At 44.1% G+C, this 24,112-nt stretch overlaps 1 protein-coding gene across 1 annotated transcript in view; it reads right to left on the bottom strand.

Annotated features, from left to right (window-relative positions):
• The window catches only part of LOC117368584, a 144,180-nt gene extending 121,331 nt beyond the window's left edge, over positions 1 to 22,849 (bottom strand). The window contains 5 exon segments of the mRNA XM_033962314.1: positions 437 to 568; positions 16,497 to 16,607; positions 16,712 to 16,792; positions 17,537 to 17,663; positions 22,652 to 22,849. Coding sequence (XP_033818205.1) covers positions 437 to 568; positions 16,497 to 16,607; positions 16,712 to 16,792; positions 17,537 to 17,663; positions 22,652 to 22,711 — 511 coding nt within the window. The 5' untranslated portion in view covers positions 22,712 to 22,849.
• Positions 22,850 to 24,112: the final 1,263 nt, after the last annotated feature.

The raw sequence follows: 24,112 nt of genomic DNA, 5'->3' as shown, positions 1-24,112 counted from the left end.
TTGGCATTCCACAGCCTAAAGCAGCTTCCTAGCCATGATTCCAGTGGCCATTTTAGCCACTTTTTATTTAGGCGTCGGTAGGCGTTTCAAGCCTGCCTTTTCTGATCGTTGGCAGGACGCCAACCTATGCCTATATTTAGGCACTGGTTGTAGAATTTCACCCTAAGTGTCAATAGATGATGAAGGGAAGAGACAGATAGGAAAGTGCTGGGGGAGAATGAGAAGAAATTAAAGGCAAAAAGGCAGATCTAATAAAGAAAGGAGAAAAGTAGAAATAAGGGAGATAGAGCAAACATATTAACCTCATAACAAAGGTTAGAAGCAGGAGCAGTGATTATAGCACCTCATTCTAACAGTGCCTGGGCCAGAGGAGGCGTCTTTCTTGTAGAAAAGGTTTGTATTACCCTATTTCTCGCTTTAATCTAAGTTACATCACCTGCTTCCTGCAGTTTCTCACATGTGGCCATGGGGGTCAGATTTCCTCTTTCTTCAGGTTCCTGAGGCTCAGTCTTGAATCTCTCTTGCTCAAATCGGATTAAAATGTCAGGCATGACATTATGGGAGCCTGCTGTATGACAAAGATATTACGTTTATTTATTTATCAAATTTCAAGTTATTTTAATTTGATGAGTCACTTAATTTAATTTTTACTAAGCGAGTTACAACATTGAAAAAAAAAATAACATTTATTTTAACATAACGTTTAAAAATTTTAAAATAGGGATTTATTAACCACCTTTATGAAGAGATTCACCCAAGGTGGTGTACAGCAGTTATAATGCAACACAAACTTACAATTTTATTAACAGCATAACAGTAGTAAAAAGAACAAATATAAATATAAATACAATGAATGAGGTAAACTCAAAATCAGCAAAATTAAACTTAATAATAGGACTACCATGAAATTTCAAACATATACTTATTGACAGCATTGAAATTCAAATAAGAGAAAGAGGAGCAGATTCCTGAGGGCATAAAGTATCTGTTTCCAGTTTGTATATTCTGACTTTAGGTCTCTGGCTCTTCTTTCTTTTTTTATTTAGAAGATTTAAAATTTCACTGGCTCTTCTAAGTGCCGTTTTTACCATGAGGCACTTAGGACAGACTCCTACCCTACATCAGGGGAGCCATGGGAGTGTAAGATAAGTTTGTCTTTTCTTTGGTATACGGGCTTTGTTTGTAACATAGGGAAATGAAATGGTAAGGTAAAGATGTTTACACCTGTAGCTTCTGGACCAATGGACAGACGTTTAGTTTCTAATGATCCCATGAAACCTTCACTTGACAGAGCTGAATCGATATCGGGAGCCTCTCTTGATTGCACCCCTCCTGTTACTTCTGAGGGATTAGGATCGGAAGGCGTTCCTAAAATTGCTTCGTTGGAAGCTCCCGATTCTCAGTTAACTGAGGGAGTTACAGATTTTAAACTTCCTCAAATGCTTCCTGGTATAGAGCTAACTGAGTTTTTGGAAGAAACACTTAAGGAAGTTACTTTAAAAGATATTTGGAAATTGAATTCCAGGATGGAGAATATATTAAAGTCAGTAACCAATCAAGTTTAGACCTTTTCTAAGGAAGTGGTTGAAAAGTTGAGGAATGTGGATTCTAACATACAAAAATTAGATAAGCAAATGTTACTTGCTGAAAAACAGGTTTCTAATCTCCAATTTATTCTCTGCTTCTTCAACAAAAGACTCTTTGAATATTCATCTTAAACGTGAAATGATGGAGAATACTGCAAGGATTAAGAACCTGCGTTTAATTAATTTAACACATACACACCTGATCTCTCCAGAAATCCTCTTTCGGAGGTATCTCAAGGAGATTTTAGGTTTGGAGATTGCGGACACAATGCAATTTTGTATTATTATTTGTCTCAAAAAAAGAAAATTGTTGGTGAACAGGTTTAAGACCAGCTTGTCTCAACTGAATTTAATCTTACTGAATTTTTAGAAGATTCACTTGATACAATCTAGGTCCATCTTACTTGTTTCATGTGTAAACGAATCAGACACTATTTTTATCTTATTGGAAGTTAACTCTGATCTCAGCAATTTGGCTTCTAGTATAGATTGCTGTATTTCTAAACTCCAAATGTGGGCATTGTCCATCCAAATGAAATTGAACGCTGCTAAAACCAAAATTGCTTTGGGTTGGACCAAGATTAGAAAAACTTCCTACTTCTGTTATACTGAATCCACATAGATTTTTCCTCTTGAGTATTGGGTATTATCCTTGATTCATCACAAACAGTTAAATTATTTGACAAAAAAGTGTTTTTTTAGTCTATGTATGTTGAGGAAAGTTAGATTATTGCTCCATCAAGAACATTTTTCAGTATTGGTACAATCTATAGTGCTTGCCCAGCTAGACTATTGTAATTCAGTCTATTTAGGCATTAAACAGGGCATTCTAAACCGACTTCAGCTGATACAAAATATGGCAGCTAAGCTTATGGTTGAGAAAGCTTCACTGGCTTCCAGTCCGCTTCAGAATTCAATTTAAATGTGCATGTATTATCTTTAAGCTTCTCTATGGAATATATGATCCATTAGTTCCCTTATATTGGAACCCCTTCAGATCTTGCCGTTTAATAATAATAATAATTTTATTCTTATATACCGCCAAAGCCATAGTAGTTCGAGGCTGTTTACAACGAAGAACAGCTGGACAATCAGCGAATGTAGGTACAATGTAAAGTCATCCAAATACAGGTAAGCAGGATACAGAGGTAAGGCATAGGAGATCTTGGGAAACAATTCGGTTAGAGTTGAAGAGATGAGGCTTAAGAGGTCTTGGGATACAAATCGGTTAAACAAGTTTGTTTTTACTAATTTTCTGACACTTAGGTAGGATGAGTAATGTGTGATAATATTGCCCAGCCATTCGTTCAGTTGACCTGCTTGGAAAGCAAGTGTTCTGTTCAGGTATCTTTTGTAAAAGCAGGGCTTTAGTGTTGGATGGTTAAATAGATGTACTCTGCGTGAGGGTCTGGAAGAGCAATCTAAGTTGAAATGGTTAACCAAGTACATGGGGGCTGAACCAAGAATGGATTTGAAACAGAGACAGGCAAATTTGAACAGCACTCTTGCTTCAAGGGGCAGCCAGTGGAGTTTTTGGTAATAGGGCGTTATGTGTTCCCATTTTTTTAACCTGAAAATCAATCAGATTGCTGAATTTTGGATGATTCGGAGTCTTTGAAGGTTGTTTTTGAAAGACCCCAAATAAATGATGTTACAGTAGTCGAGAATGGAGGATTGTACCAGTAAGCGGAATGAGATTGCATCGAAGTACTTTCTGATGGTTCTTAGTTTCCATAATATTGAGAAGCCTTTTCTGACCAGTGAGTCAGTGTGTGCTTCAAGGGTAAGGTAGTGGTCCAGAGTCATTCCCAGAATTTTTAATAGGAAAGACTTGACCATTCAAAGAAATTGATGAATCTTTGATTTTGTCATTCGGACTAGCCAGGAAGAATTTGTTTTTTTCTGAATTGAGTTTCAATTTGATTTCGGCCATCCATAGTTCGATTTGCTTTAAGATAGATGCCAGGTGATTCTTCGTCTCGGGAGTTAGATTTGTTAGGGGAAAGACTATAGTGATGTCGTCAGCATAGGTGTAAAATTTGATTTTTAAACTTTGCAATAGATTCCCCAGTATGGCCAGGTAAATGTTGAAGAGTGTGGGGGATAGGGGGAGCCCTGCGGGACTCCACACGAGTTTACCCAGCTGAAGGAATGAGTATTGTCACTGTAAACTTGGTATGATCGTTTACTCAAAAAACCCTGGAACCATTTTAACACATTACCAGAGAGACCAATTGACTCCAAACAGTCCAAAAGAATAGCATGATCAAGTCAAAGGCATTACTTAAATCAAATCGCAGGACTAGTGCACTTGAGCCCTGGCTAAATAAGCTGTGGAGGGAATCTAGCAGAGAGGCAACAATAGTTTCAGTGTTATGCCCGGGGCGAAAGCCTGACTGGCTGTCATTTAGTATGCTGAATTTATCCAGATAGGTTACTAAATCCTGGTTGACCAGAAATTCCATCAGCTTAACGAAGAAGGAAATGCTTGCGATGGGTCTGTAATTTGATGTCAGCTTGACAGATTCTTTGGGATTTTTTATAATCGGTGTGATCAGGATCTGGCCTAGGACTTCAGGAAATGTACCCGACAAAAGTAGGGAAGAGAGCCAAGTGTGTAACTTGGCTTTGAAGGAGACCGGGGCAACTTTCATAACATTTGGTGGGCAACAGTCTAATTAACAGTAGGAATCAGCGTATTTTGAGTAAAACTTGCAGAATTGTTGCCAGGTGGGGGTGGTAAAATTGTTCCAGATCATATCTGCCCTGGGTTCGTCTTTGAGTTGAGCAACTGTGTAGTTCAAATGATTGGTTGTTACGACTGATAGGGTGGATCTCAGGTTGGAGATTTTGTTGTTGAAGAACTCAGCCAGTTTTTTTATACTCTTAATTTTGTTCTCCAATTCACTCTCTCTTTACTATCTCCAAATTTCAGCCATTGTCTTTCAAGTTTTCGTAACTCCCATTTCACCGTTCCTAGTTCAGCGTCAAACCAGCCATCCAAATTTTTGTTTCTCATTTTCCTTGATTTTATGGGGGCCATTTTGTTTAGGATCTGCGTGCTCGTGTTGGTCCAGGAGTCTACCGTAAATGAGTCGAGGTCTGGGTTGGAAGAGATGTCATTGTGTGACCAGAATTCCACGGGATTTACCAAGCCTCTAGTGGATACCACTTTCTTTTTCCTTTTTGCCACCTTGGGATTGGATGGGGGATGTCTTGTTTGCCAGCTAAGTTGGAAATTACATAGTCAGTGGTCTGACCATAAGGAATCAGTCCAAGTGGCTTGATCCCAGAGAATCTTGGAATAGACTAGTTCTTTGGAGGAGAAGGTTACTAGGTCTAGTTGATGACCTTTTAGATGGGTCATTTCTGGGTTCGGCACAAAGAAGTCTAGAGAAGTGATGAAGGATAGTAAATCTTTAGAGTCACTCTGTTGTACCTGTTCTAGGTGAATGTTCAGATCGCCGGTCAATAGGTTGTAGGGACCTGTAATTGAGTTTGTGAGAAGGAATTCAGAGAAGGTGTCTTAATCGGTGGTCCATTTCTTAGGAAGGATGTAAAATGGCATGATAATTAAGCCATCTTCTAACTGGTCTGACTGGAGTTTGCAGGAAAAAATTTTGAGATCCGTTGAGGATTTTGAGGCTAAGATGGTGGACTCGAATGAATTTCTTGCTATGATGGCTCATCCCCTAATTCTGGGTTGAGATATAATTTTAAACCCAGGTGGAAGACACTCACAAATTATGATGTCATTATCGGAGATCAACCATATTTCAGTTAAGAGAACAAAGTCAGGGTTGGTCTCCTCTAGCCAATCTTTAACCAGCTGAGATTTGTTCCTGATAGATCGGATGTTTAAGCAGAAACCTTGACTCTTTTGGTGGAGGGGGACGTCAGCAGGTACTGAGTAGGAAACTTTCCTCAACAATCGGTGTTTTAAAGAATACACAGAGATATAAACTATCTTTCCCTTCTTTTTAAGGGTAGTAAATCTATAGGAAAGCTTAGTCAATCTTTTGCCTTCAATCTGATAGAGATGTGGAATGGACTTCCTGACACCATTAGACTGATAGGCCAGCTACAACAATTTCATAAAGTCCTGAAAACTCTGCTGTTTACACAAAACTTAAATGGTTTAACTAAAGTATCAAAGAACTGACAATAATCCAGCTTTTTTTTTCTATATACTCTCTGTAGGAGTATACTGTATATTCTTTGCAAGCTTATGAATGCTCAAAAACTGTTGCACTGAAAGAAATCACAAAATCCTTTTTTTCTCTTTGTTATCTGTACCTATGAGCTCAGTGTTACAACTGCTTGTGCTGGCTTTGGAATTTCCTTCCCCCCTCCCTGCTTGCCTGTAAGATGACACCATATATAAGAAATGAAACTTCGTTTTCCTCAGAAACGAAACTTAGCTTTCTTCAGAAAGGACACCCATAACTAGCTTGTAAATGCGCATGCACAAAGGGGGGACTGACTATAAATATGTGCTTGTCTACTGAATAAACGGGACATCTCTTTGGATATGCAAACAGTCTGCAAGTGTGTTTATTCTTTCTAAGGAGACTGTCCCCAGATGCATCTGACTTACAGACGGCGGATAGTGTGAGGCAGCATTGGGACCTGACCCTTTTCACTCTCTTTCTTATGTACTCTAGTCTTAATTACATGTGAATCGAGTCGAGCTCCATTGGGAGATGACCCTGTATATAAATTGAAGACTAGATTAGATTAGATAAATTTTGGTTATGAAAATGTATTTCAGAAATAAAGAGGCTAAGTTTTGTGGAGAAATTAGGTTCTTACCTGCTAATTTTTTTTCTGTTAGCTTGTAGATTGGTATAGTCCTTACGAATGGTATAGTCCTTATGAATGGTATAGTCCTTATGAATGGGTTATATGCCTCACTGCTACCAGCAGGTGGAAACTGAACACAAAGTTTTATATCAGGCTAGAATCTGCCTAGCAACTCAGTCTGCCGAATAGACAAGCAGAACCTAGGAAAGACTTCAACTGAAAACAGTACAACACACTCCGGTATAGAAAACATTCCCACAGCTCACCAGCTAAGCCAGGGCTGCCCAAGTCCAGTCCTCGAGATCTACTGGCATGCCAGGTTTTCAGGCTATCCACAATGAATACACATGAGAGAGATTTGCCTGCACTACCTTCTTGGTATGCAATTATCTCTCTCATGCATATTCATTGTGGATATCCTGAAAACCTGGCCTGCTAGTAGATCTCGAGGACCAGACTTGGGCAGCCCTGAGCTAAGCCATAGCCGCTGTTCTTACTTCTCCCCGGCCCTAGAAAAATTCTAGAACCCACAGAAAAAAACAAACCTGCACGCGAGCAAAACAAAAACCCAGACAGGGTGGGGGACTATACCAGTCTACAAGCTAACAGAAAGAAAATTAGCAGGTAAGAACCTAATTTCTCCTTCTGTATTGCTTAGTTGACTGGTATAGTCCTTACGAATGTGACGTACCAAAGCAGTACCTATTAAGGGTGGGACTCCCAAAGAGCCGACACTAAAACACGTTCACCGAATACCACGTCCTGACGCACTTGAACATCCACATGGTAGTATCTTACAAAGGAATGCAGAGAAGACCAAGCTGTAACCTTGCAAATATCCACTGGAGGCACCAGAGAAGATTCAGCCCAAGAAGCTGCCTGACCCCTAGTGGAATGAGCCTTAAGAAATTCTGGAACAGGCATCTTCTTCAGAAGATAAGTGGAAGCAATAGTCTCCTTGATCCAGCGTGCAATAGTAGCCTTAGAAGCACTATCTCCCTTACGAGGACTTGCTAGAAGGACAAAGAGATGATCTGATTTCCTGATCTCTTGGGTCCTCTGTACATCAGAGCGAAGAACCCAATTGACATCCAACTTGCGCAGCTGACTCTGCTTGGAAGAGCCCTCCCGGCTACCCAACACCGGGAGGACCACTGCTTGATTGACATGAAAAGGAGAAACTACCTTTGGTAGAAAGGAAGGAACAGGCCTCAAAATAACCCACTCCCTAGAAAACTCCAAAAAAGGAGTCCTACAAGAGAAAGCCTGCAGCTCAGAAGCACATCTATCTGAAGTAATAGCCATCAAGAAGATCACTTTAAGAGTAAGGTCCTTCAAAGAGCAGTCGCCCAACGGTTCAAAAGGAGGGCTCACTAGAACTGACAGAACCAGATTCAGATCCCAAGATGGAACAGAGGGTCATAAGGGAGGCTTGAGCAACATGGCCACCCGCAAGAAGCGAATCACATCAGGAATGGCAGTCAAACGCTGACCTTTCAATAACCCCCAAAAGGCTGTCAAGGCCGCAAGCTGAACCCAGAGAGAAGACCAAGCCAGTCCCCTATCCTAAACTAAACTAAACTAAACCTTAAATTTATATACTGCATCATCTCCATGGAAGTAGAGCTCGGCACGGTTTACAAGAACTTAAAAATGAGAAAGGGTAGATAAAGGTTTACATAAGTTTTTAAATCGAGTGGAAAAGTAAGGGAAAAGAAATTACATGTTAGAGAAGAGCCAGGTTTTTTGTTGCTTGCGGAATAAATGGAGGGAGCTATCCAGGCCATCCTGCAAGAACTCTAAGATGTTAGGCAGGGAAGCGCGAAAAGAGACCACTTCACACGCATCACACCACTCCTCAAATAGACGCCAAACCCTTACAGAAGCCCGAGAGGTGGAAAGCCTCCGGGACTCCAAGAAAGTTGATATTGCTTTATCTGCATACTCCTTCTTACCTAAGTGAAAAGGATTAGGTCCCAATTCCTGCCCCATACTTTCTCTCTGTCATTTGTAAGACAGATGCATCTGGGGACATATCTTAGAGACAAGAAATTATCTTCCAAAAACATGTCCAGTTTATTGTCAGCTTTACCACTCTTTTATATCATTTTACATGAGTCAATGTCGTCAGCATGTGACGTAAATGCAAACCATATATGGACACAGGTCACATAAGAACATAAGAAATGCCTGCACCGGATCAGACCCGGGGTCCATCTAGTCCGGCGTTCTGCACACGCGGAGGTCCAGCCAGGCACACCCTGGCGAATACAATTTCACTCGTATCCCTCAATGTCTTCTGCAAGAAGATGTGCGTCCAATTTTCCCTTAAATCCTAGAACGGTGGTTTCCTCCACCAGCTCTTTCGGGAGAGAGTTCCAGGCGTTCACCACTCGCTGTGTGAAGCAGAACTTTCTGACGTTTGTCTTGGCCGTGTCCCCTCTCAGCTTCAGGCCATGACCTCTGGTCCGAGACTGGGTTACATTTGCCAATGTGAATAACGCTGTTTCTTGCTCACCATCCTTTCCCCCTGTTGGTGAGTGAGCTTGCTCCATTATGTCAATTCCTTTTAGCAATTTAAAAGTCTCTATCAGATCCCCTCTCAGTTTTCTCTTCTCAAGGGTGAATAGTCCCAGTTTTCTGAGGCGATCTTTGTAGCTCAAGTTCTCCATACCTTTTACTAGCTTCGTCGCTCTCCTCTGCACCCTCTCCAGTAGTGTTATATCCTTCTTCAGGTATGGAGACCAGTGTTGGACACAGTATTCCAGGTGTGGTCTGACCATTGCTCTATAAAGCGGCATTATGACCTCCCTTGATCTACTCGTGATTCCTTTCTTTATCATGCCTAACATCCTGTTGGCTTTCTTTGCCGCCGCTGCACATTGAGCCAATGGCTTCAGGGTTCTATCTATCAGTACTCCCAGGTCTTTTTCTTGATCGCTCTTCCCCAATGTTATACCTAACAGTTTGTACCCATGCTCCTTGTTTTTACTGCCCAGGTGCATCACTTTGCATTTTTCTACATTAAAACTCATCTGCCAATTTTCTGCCCATCTCTCAAGTTGCTTCAAATCTCTCTGGAGTTCTTCGCTGTCTTTTTGTGACCTGATTGCTCGGCATAGTTTTGTGTCATCTGCAAACTTGATGATAGCACTGGTCGTTTCTTCTTCCAGGTCATTTACGAAGATATTGAATAAGATAGGCCCAAGAACTGAGCCCTGAGGCACACCGCTAGTTACTTTCTTCCAGTCTGAGTACTTCCCATTTATGCCCACTCTTTGTCTTCTGTTTTCTAGCCATTTTCCTATCCATCTCAGTATATCCCCTTCTATTCCATGACTTTGTAGTTTCTTGAGAAGTCTCGCATGAGGTACTTTGTCGAACGCTTTCTGGAAGTCCAAGTATATTATGTCAACCGGTTCTCCGCTATCGACTTGTTTGTTCACTCCCTCGAAAAACTGAAGTAAGTTTGTCAAGCATGACTTCCCTTTCCTGAAGCCATGCTGACTACCTCTCAGCAGGTCATGGTTATCCAGGTGCTGTATAATGCTGTCTTTAATCAAAGCCTCAACCATTTTCCCAGGGACCGATGTGAGACTCACTGGTCTATAGTTTCCCGGTTCTCCCCTTGATCCTTTTTTGAAGATTGGTATTACGTTCGCTATCTTCCAGTCTTCTGGTATCTGTCCGGTTATAACTGACAAGTTAGCAAGGGTTTGCAGTAGTTCTCCGATTTCCACCTTTAGTTCTTTTAATACTCTCGGGTGAATTCCGTCTGGGCCAGGGGATTTGTCACTTTTTAGTTTGTCAATCTGATAGTATACCTGGTCCAGATCCACCTTCACTGTGGTGAGGCTCTCCTCTATTTCCCCCTTGAATACTTTCACTGTTTTGGGTATCGATGTGGTGTCTTCCTTGGTAAAGACAGAAGCAAAGAAGGAATTTAATCTGTCTGCAATCTGTTTGTCCTCTTTGATGTATCCTTTTCTTCCTTGGTCGTCGAGAGGGCCCACTGTCTCCTTTGCAGGTTTTTTCCCTTTAACATATCTAAAAAATGGTTTGAAGTTTTTGGCCTCTTGGGCTATCTTTTCCTCATAGGCCCTTTTGGCTTCTCTCACAGCCTTGTGGCACTTCTTCTGGTCGTCTTTATGACTGTTTCAAGCCTCAGTTGTTTTCTCGCGCTTCCATTTTTTGAACGAGTCTTTCTTTTCCCTAACTGCATCCTTCACCTCTTTGGTTAGCCAAGCTGGTTCTCTTTTGGCTTTAGTTTTCCTTCCTTTGGCTATCTGCGGGATGTATAGATTCTGTGCTTCGGTGATAGTTTTTTTTAGTAGGGACCATGCTTGTTCTACCGTTTCGATTTTGGATGTCCTTTTCTTGATCCGTTTTCTTACCATGGCTCTCATGCTATCGTATCTTCCTTTTTTAAAGTTGAAGGTCTTGGTTAGGGTCTTAGTTCGCTTCCCCTTCCCGATGTCGAGTTTAAAGTAGATCATACTGTGGTCGCTCGTTCCTAGCGGGACCGTGACTTCTACATCTTTGGTTTGCCCAGTTATGCCATCTAGGACTAAGTCCAAGGTGGCGTTTCCTCTTGTCGGTTCTCCTACCATTTGTTCTAGGAAGCAGTCTCCCATCATTTCCAGGAACTTTATTTCTTTGCCGCAGCTTGAGGTTACTAGGTTCCAGTCTATTCCAGTCTATTCCATGAAACTTTAAAAGAAATAACAAGCATTTTACTATCTAAAGACTGAAGTCCAAAGGGTGCCTTGGTCAGCAGAGCCTCTTATCTAAAGCTGCTTGCAAATACAGCTATGAAAACAATTAAATTCACTTCACAACAAGATAACACACATCTTCTCAAACATAAAATGGCCTTGTAGTATTTCAGAGAATGAAAAACAAACAGGGTCTGGTTTTCTTACAGCTTCAAACATAGCCTAAGGAAAACTGCAAGACACATGAAAAGTATCCCTTCACTAAGCGACCCCTTTCAAGAGTCAAGCGGTAAGACAAAAAGGACCCGGATCGAACACTGGAAAGGGACCTTGAGTTAGGTCATCCAAGAGAGGCAGACGAAGAGGATCCGCCACCAGATGCCTCACCAGATCCACATATCACGGTCATCGAGGCCAATCCAGAGCCACCAGAACCACGAGGTCCAGATGGCAAATTATGTGGAGAAGAACTCTGCCCACTAATGGCCACGGAGGGAACACATACAACAGCCCCTCCATTGGCCATGGTTGAACCAGAGCATCCAGGCCCTCGGCCTGACCGTTTCTGCGACGACCGAAGAAGGGGGGTGTTTTGACGTTGACACTTGTGGCCATCAGGTCCATGAGGGGCTGACCCCAAGACTGCACTATCAACTGAAAAGCCACTGGGCTGAGACACTACTCTCTGGAATCTAGCACGTGATGAATGAGGAAGTCTGCTTGAACATTCTCCACTCTGGCTATGTGGGAAGCTGATAGTTCTTGAAGGTGTGACTCCACTCAGACCATGAGCAGAGTCACCTCCTGTGCCACCAAAGTGCTCCTGGTGCCCCTCTGAAAATTGACATAGACCACAGTCGTGGCATTGTCCGACAGAACCCTGACTGACTTGCCCATGAAAAAGGACTAGAAGGCTAGCAACGTTAGATGGATGGCTCTGGTCTCCAAGACATTGATTGACCAAGAGGCCTCCTCTGTGATCCAGATGCCCTGAGCTGAGTAACCTAGACACGGAGCCCCCCAACCGAGAAGACTGGCATCCGTGAGCAGCACCGTCCACTACAGCTGATCCAGACTTGCCCCTTGTACAAGATGGGGGGTCTGGAGCCACCAACAAAGACTGCCCCGAGCTAAGCCCAGAAGTGGAACAGGGTGATCCATACTGTGCCTCTGAGGTGACCTCCTCCGAAAAAAAGCATACTGAAGAGGACAAATGTGGACCCACAACCACCTCACTACATCGAGGGAAGCCGCCATCGACCCCAAGACTTGGGAGGAAATCCTGTACCTGAGAACTACGGGACGCCATAAGCAGGCAAATCTGAGATTGCAATTTGTTTATCTGGGCCTCCAGAAGGAAGACCTTCCCTAATTAGGTGTTGAACACAAACCCAAGATACTCCAGGTGCTGCATGTGCTGGAAGAACTTGCCTCTATAGAGCCCAGGGGAATGAAAAAAGGCAGCCTCTCGACCAGGGCGGAAACCATGCCCACGAGAAGCGCCACCTCGAACCAGCGGCCTAGGCCTACCCTCAGGCACATAATGCACTTTAGAATCAGTGAGAGTCTGAACCAACCTGTCCAGGTCCTCACCAAACAAGAAAGATCCCTTAAAAGAGAACTTTGTCAACTTAACTCTGGATGCCGAGTCTGCCGACCAAGTGCGAAGCCAAAAGGTACGGCGAGCTGCCACTGCAAATGCCAACGACTTGGCAGAAGCTCGCAAGAGGTCATACATGGCATCTGAAAGATAAGCACCAAATTCAATCTTTGCCACCTCGCGCTTGAGTACTTCCCAATCCTCAGTTTTACAGTCAAGGACATGCTCGGCCCAGTGAAAACTCGCCCAAGCCATCAGCCTGCCACACATCACCGCATGGACCGCCAGAGCTGTCACATCAAAACTATGTTTAAGGAGGGACTCCAACTTACTCTCCTCTGGGTCCTTCAAGGCCACACCGCCCTCAACAGGCACGGTATGACTCTTAGAGATGGCTGAGACCACCGCATCCACAACAGGCTACTTCAGTGTGTCCCTATCCCGTTCAGGAATGGGATACAGGTGGGTCATGGAGCGCGCAAAACGAAAGGGAGCTTCCGGCACCTGCTACTGTGTGAGCATAATGTTCGCCAATAATGGAGAGAAAATCTATATTCTTCTGTGATAATGACGTAACATGTATTAACAATAATCACAGCTCTAATTAAGAAAATTTCATGATAAATATTTATGTGAAAAACTCAGACCCTGAACCCTTGAATTAGTGTAACAACACCAACTGAGGTTCAATAGGGGACCATCATAGTTTTCACTGTCCCCTAATACCTGGTGATTATTATTAATACATGAGCATAATGTCCCAAATATCCTGATGCATATGTAAAGAGCAGGAAGCAGAGCGGATCCCCTTAAGCAAGGGGTCCACCGTACGGGGGAGCTCCAACACGGTGTCCGCAAAGTGCAAAACTGAGGAAGCCTGAAGAATTAACTCATGAAGCTCTTCCTGCTGAAAAATGCGCACCACAGAAACATCTTCGCCAGCAGGGGGGTGCTCGAACCCCTCACTGGCGGAATCCGACCCCCCATGAGAATCCTGGTAATCTCCTCAAGGATCTATGTCCTCATCAATTACATCTTGCTCCTCTGTGCAAAAATCCTCATCCCAACAGACCCTCGGGCGCTTGGATGAGAGAGGAGCAGAGGGGGGGGCAAAACCGCCGCTGTATGGGGCCGCACCAGGGAAGACATAGAGGGCACCCCCCCCCTAGAGTGGACATAGTATCTCCAGCTGCCAGCACATAAGCTTTACAAAATGCTAACATAAATTCAGGGTGAAAAACCCCTGGTGGCCCCAAGGGACTCCCTCCCATACCTTGCCCCTGTATGTCCAGAACAGGGGGAAGGTCACCTGAGGTAACCGAAATGAAGGAAGAAGTTCCCGCCGAAATTGGACCTGAAACCACCAAAATCTGAGCTCCTAAGGCCTGTCGTGTCTGAAAAGCTTGGGACTTTTCTAATGCTGATGCCGAGAAACCGACCGATACGAAAAGAGAATCCTCAGCCACTCCGGCAGTAAGGGAATCCTTCGCAAGGTACATGCGGTGGGGTGCTATGGCTGCTGGCAACCACTGCCAATGAGACTCCCCCACTGCCCTGGCCTGCACAACGCTTGCACAGGCCGGCCGCGAGTACCTTGCGTCTGGAGCACAATGAGCATTTTTTTAATTTTTCCCTTAAAAGTGCTCATTGTGCTGAAAAACGCCCTAGCTGTAATAAAAGTGCCAGTTAGATGAGAAAAACCAATACAAATGGCAGTTTTAAAGGGAATTGAGCCCTTTAGACCGGCACACCTCAGGATTTTTTTTTCCCATTTACTCAGAACAGACTCCAGGGCTCTCAAAGCTGGAGGGCTAACCAACCAGGGGGCTAGGCCTTCAGCTGAGGCACCTCTACAAAAATGTGGGGAGGTGGAGGAAGGTGGGGGGAGGGATCCAGCATGAGACCCGCCAAGTTTAACACTCCCGAGGTCGGACGGATCCCCAAACAGGCTCTATCTGGCACAAAAGGGGAACCCAGGAGTCCAAAACATAATTCCAACAGTATTAAGAGGGGAGCTGAATTAGTCTTACCATACGAATATAAGAATTGCCGCTGCTGGGTCAGACCAGTGGTCCATCCTGCCCAGTAGTCCGCTCACGCGATGGCCCTCAGGTGAAAGACCAGTGCTCTAAATGAGTCCAGCCTCACCTGCGTACATTCCAGTTTAGCAGGAACTTGTCCAACTTTGTTTTGAAACCCTGAAGTGTATTTTCCCCTATAACAGATTCCGGAAGAGCGTTCCAGTTTTCCACCACTCTCTGGGTGAAGAAGAATTTCCTTATGTTTGTATGGAATCTATTCCCTTTCAATTTTAGAGAGTGCCCTCTCGTTTTCCCTACCTTGGAAAGGGTGACCAACCTGTCTTTATCTACTAAGTCTATTCCCTTCAGTATTTTAAACGTTTCAATCAAGTCCCCTCTCAGTCTCCTCTTTTCAAGGGAGAAGAGGCCCAGTTTCTTCAATCTCTCACTGTACGGCAACTCCTTCAGCCCCTTAACCATTTTACTCGCTCTTCTCTGGACCCTTTCGAGTAGTACCGTGTCCTTCTTCATGTATGGCGACCAGTCCGCAGTATTCCAGGTGAGTGCGCACCATGACCCGGTACAGTGGCATGATAACCCTCTCCGATCTGTTCGTGATCCCCTTTTTAATAATTCCTAGCATTCTGATCGCCCTTTTTGCCGCCGCCACACATTGTATAGACGCCTTATCGACATGTTGATCAGAACTCCCAAGTCTCTTTCCTGGGAGGTCTCTTCAAGTACAGCCCCGGACATTCTCTATTCGTGCATGAGATTTTTGTTACCGACATGCATCACCTTACACTTATCTACGTTGAACCTCATTTGCCATGTCATAGCCCATTTCTCAAGCATGTTTATGTCACGTTGCAGATCTTCGCAATCCTCCTGCATCTTCACTACTCTGAATAGCTTAGTATCGTCCGCAAATTTAATCACCTCGCTCGTCGTACCAATTTCCAGATCATTTAGAAAGATGTTGAAGAGCATGGATCCAAGCCCTGCGGCACCCCACTGGTGACGTTCTTCTAGTCCAATTATTGTCCATTTATCCCCACTCTCTGTTTCCTATGCTCCAGCCAGTTTATGATCCACGTGAGTATTTCACCCTCGATTCCATTACTCGCAATTTTCTGACGTAGTCGTTCAAGTGGAACCTTGTCGAACGCCTTCTGAAAATCCAGATAAACAATGTCGACTGGATCGCCCTAGTCTATCCGCCTGCTTTAACAGAGACTGAGGAAGACTGAGTTGCTGGGCAGATTCTAGCCTGATATACAAGTTTATGCTCAGTCTCCACCTGCTGGTAGCAGTGAGGCATATAACCCATTCATAAGGACTATACCAGTCTACCAAGCGATACAGAAAGAGAGATTGTTCACCCTCTCCGAGGTGGAGAGAATGAGAGGGCACTATCTAAAGTTAAAAGGGGATAGATTCCGTACAAACGAAAGGAAGTTCTTCTTCACCCAGAGAGTGGTAGAAATCTGGAAAATCTTCCAGAGGCTGTTATAGGGGAAAGCACACTCCAGGGATTCAAGAAAAGGTTAGATAAGTTATGTACTGTGATTTACACTAATCCACCACCAATACAAAAACTCATTCATCCTGCATCCTGTTCCCTCCGTAATAGAGCAGTCTCTTCAACACCAACATTTCTTTTAACAATACAGATTTCTCAGTCCCATGACATTGAAGAGAGGATAATGACCTTTTATCCCTCCAGCATTAAATTACTGAATGGTCCAGGCTGGAGGAATTTTATACTTACTTGTTACAGGAGTGTGAATCTGTTCAGATGTCTCAAATTCAGGATCAATGAAAGGGAGATCTTCCTCTTGCTTAACACTCAGTGAGAACACAGACGTTACAACAGGAAGGCCTGTGATGAGGAAATACATTTACAAGGATTCACCAAGGATATACATTTAAGTCTCCAAATGATATGAAAATACAGAGCCCTTTAAATCTTAAACATTTACTTACCCTTCATGGAGTCATGAGTGAAATGTTTCTCATCTTCCTTTTTAATCTTAAATATAACATCAGGATTAACAATTGAGTAACCTGTTAATAAGGAGGAGGAAAATGACATTTAATTGTATATAGAAATCCTATGTTTCCTGTTCTGAAGAAGTAGTGCATGAAAGTGTGCATGGAGAAGTGTGTGGGTGGAGGAAGATGTGAGTATTTGTCTGATAAAACTTCGAGAGAAGAGGCAGCTACAACCCGCCACTTGATTATGCATAAACCTTGGAGATGTGATGCAGACATTTCTCTTCATAGTCCTCCTAGATGGAGGCATTGCAGATGTCAGTCTTCTCGTTGATATCTACTACCATTCAAAAAGGGTTACACATTGGACAGTACGGTTGTCTAGTGTGCAGTTGACATGTGATGTCCTCACACAGAATTTGAGTTCACAGGAAGAACTCTGAATGGTAAATCCTCCTTCTGGTCTTCTGTACCAAACTTTTGTTCTCATTCCAGACATGGGGACATACCAACCACTCTGGTTTTCAAAGTATCCACAATGGATATGCATAAGATAGATGTAGGCAGAGCATGCAAATTTATCTCATGTATATTCATTGTGGGTATCCTGAAAACCTGACTGGCTTGGGGTGTCCCGAGCTGGTCATGGATGAAGCCTCTATTTTAAGGTGTTTCACTGGCTTCTGTTAGACATTGAATGGCATCAGAAGCCAGGTTCTAAATGTCAAGATGCCCACGGGACCCAGTATCTGTGATTTTTATCCCACCAATTTCCTAATGAGGCTGTGAAGTAGATGATACAGAAAAGATATTTACCTTGTGACAAGAGGTTCCCATGAACCTCCTTGATGACTTTCTTGTAAAGCTCCTTCTGCCATTCTCCCAGAATGTTCCACTCCACTTCCCAGAAATAAGCAGCGACATCTTTGAATGTGACCAATTTCTAGAAAAGGAAATAGGACACCCTCAGCCACAGTTTCACTGGGTTTATTAGACTGTTATATGAGCTCTGTCAGTGAAGTCAGATCGCACTGGACAGCAGGGTTGATGGGTAAACACTGCCTTTTGTAATTTATACCCAAATGTGTGAAATTCTTCTTTTGCTCTGCTTTCACCCAGAGGTCTGTGTTCATATAAAACTATTGTCAGGGAAACTAGTCCCAATACCCAAGAAATTTCCCTTATCAAGCAAAATGTGCCCAAAATAACAACAGAAACCACAAATAAACTTAAATAATCAAATCAGTTTATTGAAATAATTTTTTTAATATAACTCTATTTATATCAATCGCAATTACAAACCCAGAAAGTAGAGTCAAGAGAGTACAAACAGACCAGAAATCCACATAACATAGATCAACATACCCTATGCAGTAAAATGCCCACCACCTTCCTAGGTTGCTATCAAAATATCCCACAACACAAACATCCCCTAGGTGCCACCATACCCTTCCCCCTCCTCCCTTCCCCCACATCCAACTCCCACCCCCCCAAAGCAAAACAAGTGTCAACATTTGTCAATTCCTGTCCCCCCACAACAAAAGAGGCTAGGCCAACATCATATCCATACAAACACTGCCTTAACCTACCCTAACAGTACCCTCCTCATTCCTATTATTTACCTCCCCCACCTCTAAATACCTACCCCAAATATCTAGAAAATGTTGCCATCTGCACGTCAACAAAGCAAATAGTCTATATTGCTCATCCCTCCCACACACACATTTTTCATTTATAAGTATCGAGGTTGGTACAACAGGGCTTTTCCAATGATATGCCAATATTAACTGGGCTGCCGTGAAAGCCAGCCAAGCCAGTTTGTCCTGAGTATCCTCCACCCCTCCTGGTATTACCCCCAATAATGCAGTTTCTGCCCTCACTGCCACCGGAATCTGGAGAAGCTAACTCACATATCCAAAGACCTGTTCCCAATATCTCTTGATCCTTAAGCATCCCTAACACATATGGTAAAATGTACCCTGCTGTCCACAGCCTCTCCAGCATTTATCCGAACAACTTGTATACATTTTGCTAAGAAGGGCTGGTGTTATGTACCATCGCACCAACATCTTGAGTCCATTCTCCACCAAGACTTCAATTTTTTGAGACAGTGAACAGACAAATTGATAATGGAGAACCAGTGGATGTTATATACTTGGATTTTCAGAAAGCGTTCAACAAAGTTCCACATGTAAGCTTCTCAGAAAACTGCAAGCCAATGGAATAGAACGAGATATACTAAGATGGATAGGCAAATGACTGGAGAACAGAAGGCAGAGAGTGGGCATAAATGGGAAGTTTTCAGACTGGAAGAATGTGACTAGTGATGTGCCCCAGAAAGCAAGCTCCTACCGGCCCATACACCACTGGACCACCAGGTTTAAGGGGCGTTTAAAAAGGTACTGCGGGGAAGATTGCATGCAATCGCTGCTGCCAGAGTAGTAAGGAGGAACATGGGGATTGGGAAGAGCAGGTGGAGAGGAAAGAAAGGGACTGCATTGGAGGAGGGAAAGAGGGGAAAAGATGCCAGCACCGGGGGGGGGGGGGGGTGAGGAGCAGGCCAGGAAGATATGTGGCCTTGAGGTGAGGTGAAATGGGGTGGGGGAGGGGATCTTTAGAAGGGAAGAGACAGGGGAAAAGCTGAACATGGGGAGATATAAGAACATAGAAGAGAGATGTTGAGCGAGGAAAGATCACAGGGTCAGGAATGCAGATTGTCAGTGGTAGACAGGGAGAGGGTAGGAACAGTGGAACATAGAGGCAATGCTAGAAAATGGAGAAGATTAGGACACTGAGGGACAATGCTGGAAAAGGGGCAGATGGGGACATGGAGGTAAGATAGGGGCAGGGACAGAGAAGGAAGATGCTGGGTAGGGCAAATAGGGGTGCAGAAGGAACAATGATGATGGACCTTGGAATAGAAAAAATGTCAGAGGGACAGGAGACCCTGCACAAACAGAAGAAACAGATAAAAACAGAAGAGAGACACATGGAGAAAGTAAATTACCAAAAAAAAAAAAAAAATGTTCAAACAACAAAGGTAGAAAAAAAGTATTTTATTTTGCATTTATTAAATTAAATGTTAGCTTTTTGAAATAAACATCTCTGCTATCTTGCTTTTTTTTTTTTTTTTAAAAGGTACTGCAGGGCAGGGGTGTTTTAAAAGAAAGGGCGGGCGGGTGCAGTGTATGTATGTGTTTTAAAAGAAAGGACAGGATGTTTTAAAACGGTACTGGGGGTGGAGGAAATAATTGTTAGTCGGCTGGGACCGATCCCTCCTGTCCCAACCTACCACTAGACCACCAGAGATGAGGGGGGGGCAGGTTACATTTCAGGCAATAGGATGGGGTACAGAGCCTGGCAGGGATGGGGGGACAGGATGCAGAGCCTGGCAGGGAGGAGAGCCTGGCAGGGAGAGGGGACAGGGTGCAGAGCCTGGCAGGGAAGGGAGGACAGGGTGCAGAGCCTGGAAGGGAGGAGAGCCTGGCAGGGAGAGGGGACAGGCTGCAGAGCCTGGCAGGGAAGGGGGGACATGGTGCAGTGCCTGAGTGTGGGGTTGGGTGCAGAGCCTGGCATGGAGTGAGGGAGGTTTGGTGCACAATTTAGTTCAGAATGTTTTTTTCTTGTTTTCCTCCTCTAAATCTAGGGTGCGTCTTATGGTCAGGTGCATCTTATGGAGCAAAAAAAAAATACATAGAAACATAGAGTATGATGGCAGAAAAGGGCTGGCGGCCCAACAAGTCTGCCCACTCAAGAACCCTCCCTCAGTAAGTCTGACCTCTCTCAACAAATCTGCCCACTCAAGAGTCCCCCCTCCCATGAGAATCCATCTTATAAGCATAGCTCTGTAGCGACCCCACTTGTCTGTCCCATCGTCTCTTGAATTCAAGCACGCTACTGGCCTCGACCACCTGGATGGTAAACCATTCCATTGATCAATCACCCTTTCTGTGAAGAAGTATTTCCTGGTGTCTCCCTTAAATCTTCACCCTTTAAGTTTTAGCGGTCATTGTGGGACCTGTAAGAGAAAAGATTTCTTCCTCCACTTCAATGCGGCCCGTGATGTATTTGAATGTTACTATCATGTCCCCCCTTTTTCTGCGCTCTTGAGAGAATATAAGCGCAGTCTATTCAGATGTTCTTTATATGGGAGATCTTTAAGTCCTGAGATCATCCTAGTGGCCATTCTCTGGATCGATTCCATTCTCTTCACATCCTTTTGATAATGCGGCCTCCAGAACTAGACACAGTACTCCAGGTGCGGTCTCACCATGGATCTGTACAACGGCAGTATGACTTCAGGCTTTCGGCTGATAAAGCTCCTTCTGATGCAATCCAGCATTTGTCTAGCCTTTGCTGAAGCTTTTTCCACCTGATTTGCAGCTTTCATGTCTTCCCGGATGAGTACTCCCAAGTCCCTTTCTGCAGTACCTAGTCCCTTTCGGGGTTTTTTCAAAGAGGTCAAGGCAGATGACTTTAAAATATGCAATGCCACTTCAGTAAGTACTATAGAAAAATAGACAAATATAGTGCAACACATAGACAGCAGATATAAATTCTCAAAACTGATACGTTTTGATCACTAAATTGAAAATAAAATCATTTTTCCTGCCTTTGTTGTGTGGTGATTTCATGAGTCTCTGATTGCACTGCCTATCTTTCCCCTCGTTAAAAGGCATCATGTATGCAGGTAAATTAGGGAAATCCCTTTTCTTCAAATTCACTGAGCTTTGGAAAACTTCCCTGCCCCGCTGCGGATCCTAGGCTCATTCCAATTATTCCGAAAGCATCTGAAAACCTGGCTTTTCTCCAAAACGTAAAGCTATCTATTTAAAATGTAAAGCTAGCTATCCTCTTCATAACTTCTAATTTCTTATTATGTCCTTCCCTCATTTATTGAATTACCTGTAAACCGTGCCGAGCTCTATCTTTATGGAGATGGTGCGGTATACACTAAACTTAAGGTTTAGTTTAGTGTAACCAATATTTCTTTCTGCCTCCTGCATGCTTCCTCTCCTCCGGACCTCATTCCATTTCCCAACCAACATCTTTCTCTGTCCCTCCACGAGTCCAACTTTTCTTCCTGTCTCCTCCACCCCTATTGGTAACACGTCTCTCTCTCTCTCTCACTGTCCATCTGTCTTGAGAGATCCAGGCATCTCTCCCACCCTCTACTGCCATATCCTACATTTCTCCCTCTCTTATCCCCTGGATCATGTGCAGCATTTCTCATCACTGCCCACCAGCCCCATGCCCATTTCTCCTTCTATCATCCCTCTTCAGCACAATGCCACATCTCTCCCTCCATCACTATGTCCAACATTCCTCCCCCTTGCATCTCTTTCAATCTGTCCGTTCCCTTTCCACCACCAAATCCAACATTTCTCCCTCTCATCCTTCTATTCCCCATGCATTTCTACCTCACTCCTTTCTGTGTGCCCAATTTTCCTCTTTCTTCCTTTCTCCATGTGCCACCATCTTTCCCTCTCACATACCCATGCTCAACAGTTCTCCTTTTCTATTCCCTCCCTCCTATGTCCCAAGTTAGTGCCCCCTTCCTCCCTCCCTTGTGTCCCATGTTCATGCCCTCTCCCTTCCTTCTGTGTAGGGGTAGGCCCCGCTGTGACATGAAATAAAAAAAGAGACAAAATTTTAAAATTATAACTTCTGGTGGACAAAATTTTTCCCTGTGTCATTCTCTAGTCATTAGCGTGTGCCAATGCAGTTAGCATCCCTTGATAAATTCTCCTTAAATGAAGTAAACCTGTAAGTTCTAGGCGGTCCACAGCAATCAAGCAGAGTCATACAATACAAATCATCAATCTGCCTCCAATAGGTTAAAGTCTAATACCAATAACCAAAAGGGACCAAAAAGGAAAGAGAAGGAAAGGCTGGAAGAGCTGCACAAGAGGAGAAACAAGAATTTCTGACCTGATCAGAAACCAGGGCAGCCATTTCCTCTGAATTTTGCAGCTGCTGGGATGGATTCATTTCCCTGTTCCTGGAATGACGAGTAAAACAGGAAGAGGCTGAGCCAATTCTTGAATCTTCTCGTCTGAGTCTCCCAGGTATTTCCAGTTGCAGGACACAAATTTCTCTGCTTTGTACCCCTGCAGACACTAGAGGAAGAAGCAGCCACAGAGCATGTGCAGAGCTCTTCACCCCGCCCCTCCTGCCGAGGTCATCCTGGAATATCCCTCCTTAAGGTGGTTATCTAGAGAAAACACAGCACATCTGCTGCCTGTTATCTGCTATTTGTACAGTTCTACCTTACGGAGGTGGGACATTCCAGGATGATCTGTGCAAGGGCCCAGGAGTAGTTGAAGAGCTTCGAGCATGCTCAGTTCCTTTCTTTGTCCTAAGTTTAACTTTGTTCATGTTTAGCACTTTTGATTTTTCTTCATAATCGTTGTGATAACAAAACTTGTTATATTAATTTTGATGTTTATATTGTTTTTGTTTAAAACTTATCATATTCCTGTTCAGCTTCGGAGGCAGCCAGGAGAGTCGGGGGGCGGCTGGGCTGAAGAAGCAGGCACACGTGGTGAGCTGAGGGAGAACGGAGGAGGGAGAAAGCCAAGGCAGGCAGAGCTGAGGCAAGGCAGAGAGAGGGGCAGAGGCGAGAGATAGCTCCGCCTACCCCTCTGACATCAGCAGCACCCGGCAGCCGATCTTCCCCTTAAAAGGGGAAGAGCCAGCGGCGCGAGCCGCTCGGCGCGCAGCAAAGGCGCTCGCCTTAGCGAGAGCGACTTTGCGAAGAGCCTTAAGAAGAGCCAAATCCTTGACAACAGGACACCTTTTCTTTCTTTTTCTCTTTTTGTTTAATTGTCTCATTTACTCACTAACAGGCAGACCTTAAATACAACTTGGATATGGCAGGGAGAACAAGAAGCACGAAGTCTACATTCAAGACCGGCACTCCTTCCACCGGGGGGATCCAGGAGGCAACCACGGCTTGCGTACAGAAGGAGAGGACCCAGGACGGCAGACGGAGGCCTCCGTGCAGACCGAGACCATCCCCCAGCAGTTCACTACAGTCTACACAGACAGAGGAGGTCGGTCAGCTGAATGAGGACATCATGCAGGAACTAAGGAGCCTCAGGGAGGAGGTCAAACGCCTGAGAAGCATCAGAGAGGATGAGGCCTACATCGATGAAGTAGTGCAGGAGCTGTCCCAAATCACCGAGCAGGCCCGTGACGGATCCTTCCTTGAGACGCCCAGACCGTCGGCCTTGAAACCAACCACAGGGGTCCAGGAGGTGGCTGGAGATAATGACTCCTGGCAGCTGGTGACATCCTCCACGGGTAAGCGTAGGAAACCCTCCCCCCCTCTTTCAATCTCTTCACCTTCTTCTTCTTCTTTTTCTTACCAGGGTAGCTCCACATTGACCC

This window comes from Geotrypetes seraphini, chromosome 10 (genome assembly GCF_902459505.1).
Source record: "Geotrypetes seraphini chromosome 10, aGeoSer1.1, whole genome shotgun sequence".
In the NCBI taxonomy this organism is placed as follows: Eukaryota; Metazoa; Chordata; class Amphibia; order Gymnophiona; family Dermophiidae; genus Geotrypetes; species Geotrypetes seraphini.
This window is presented reverse-complemented; position numbering and strand designations above follow the sequence as displayed.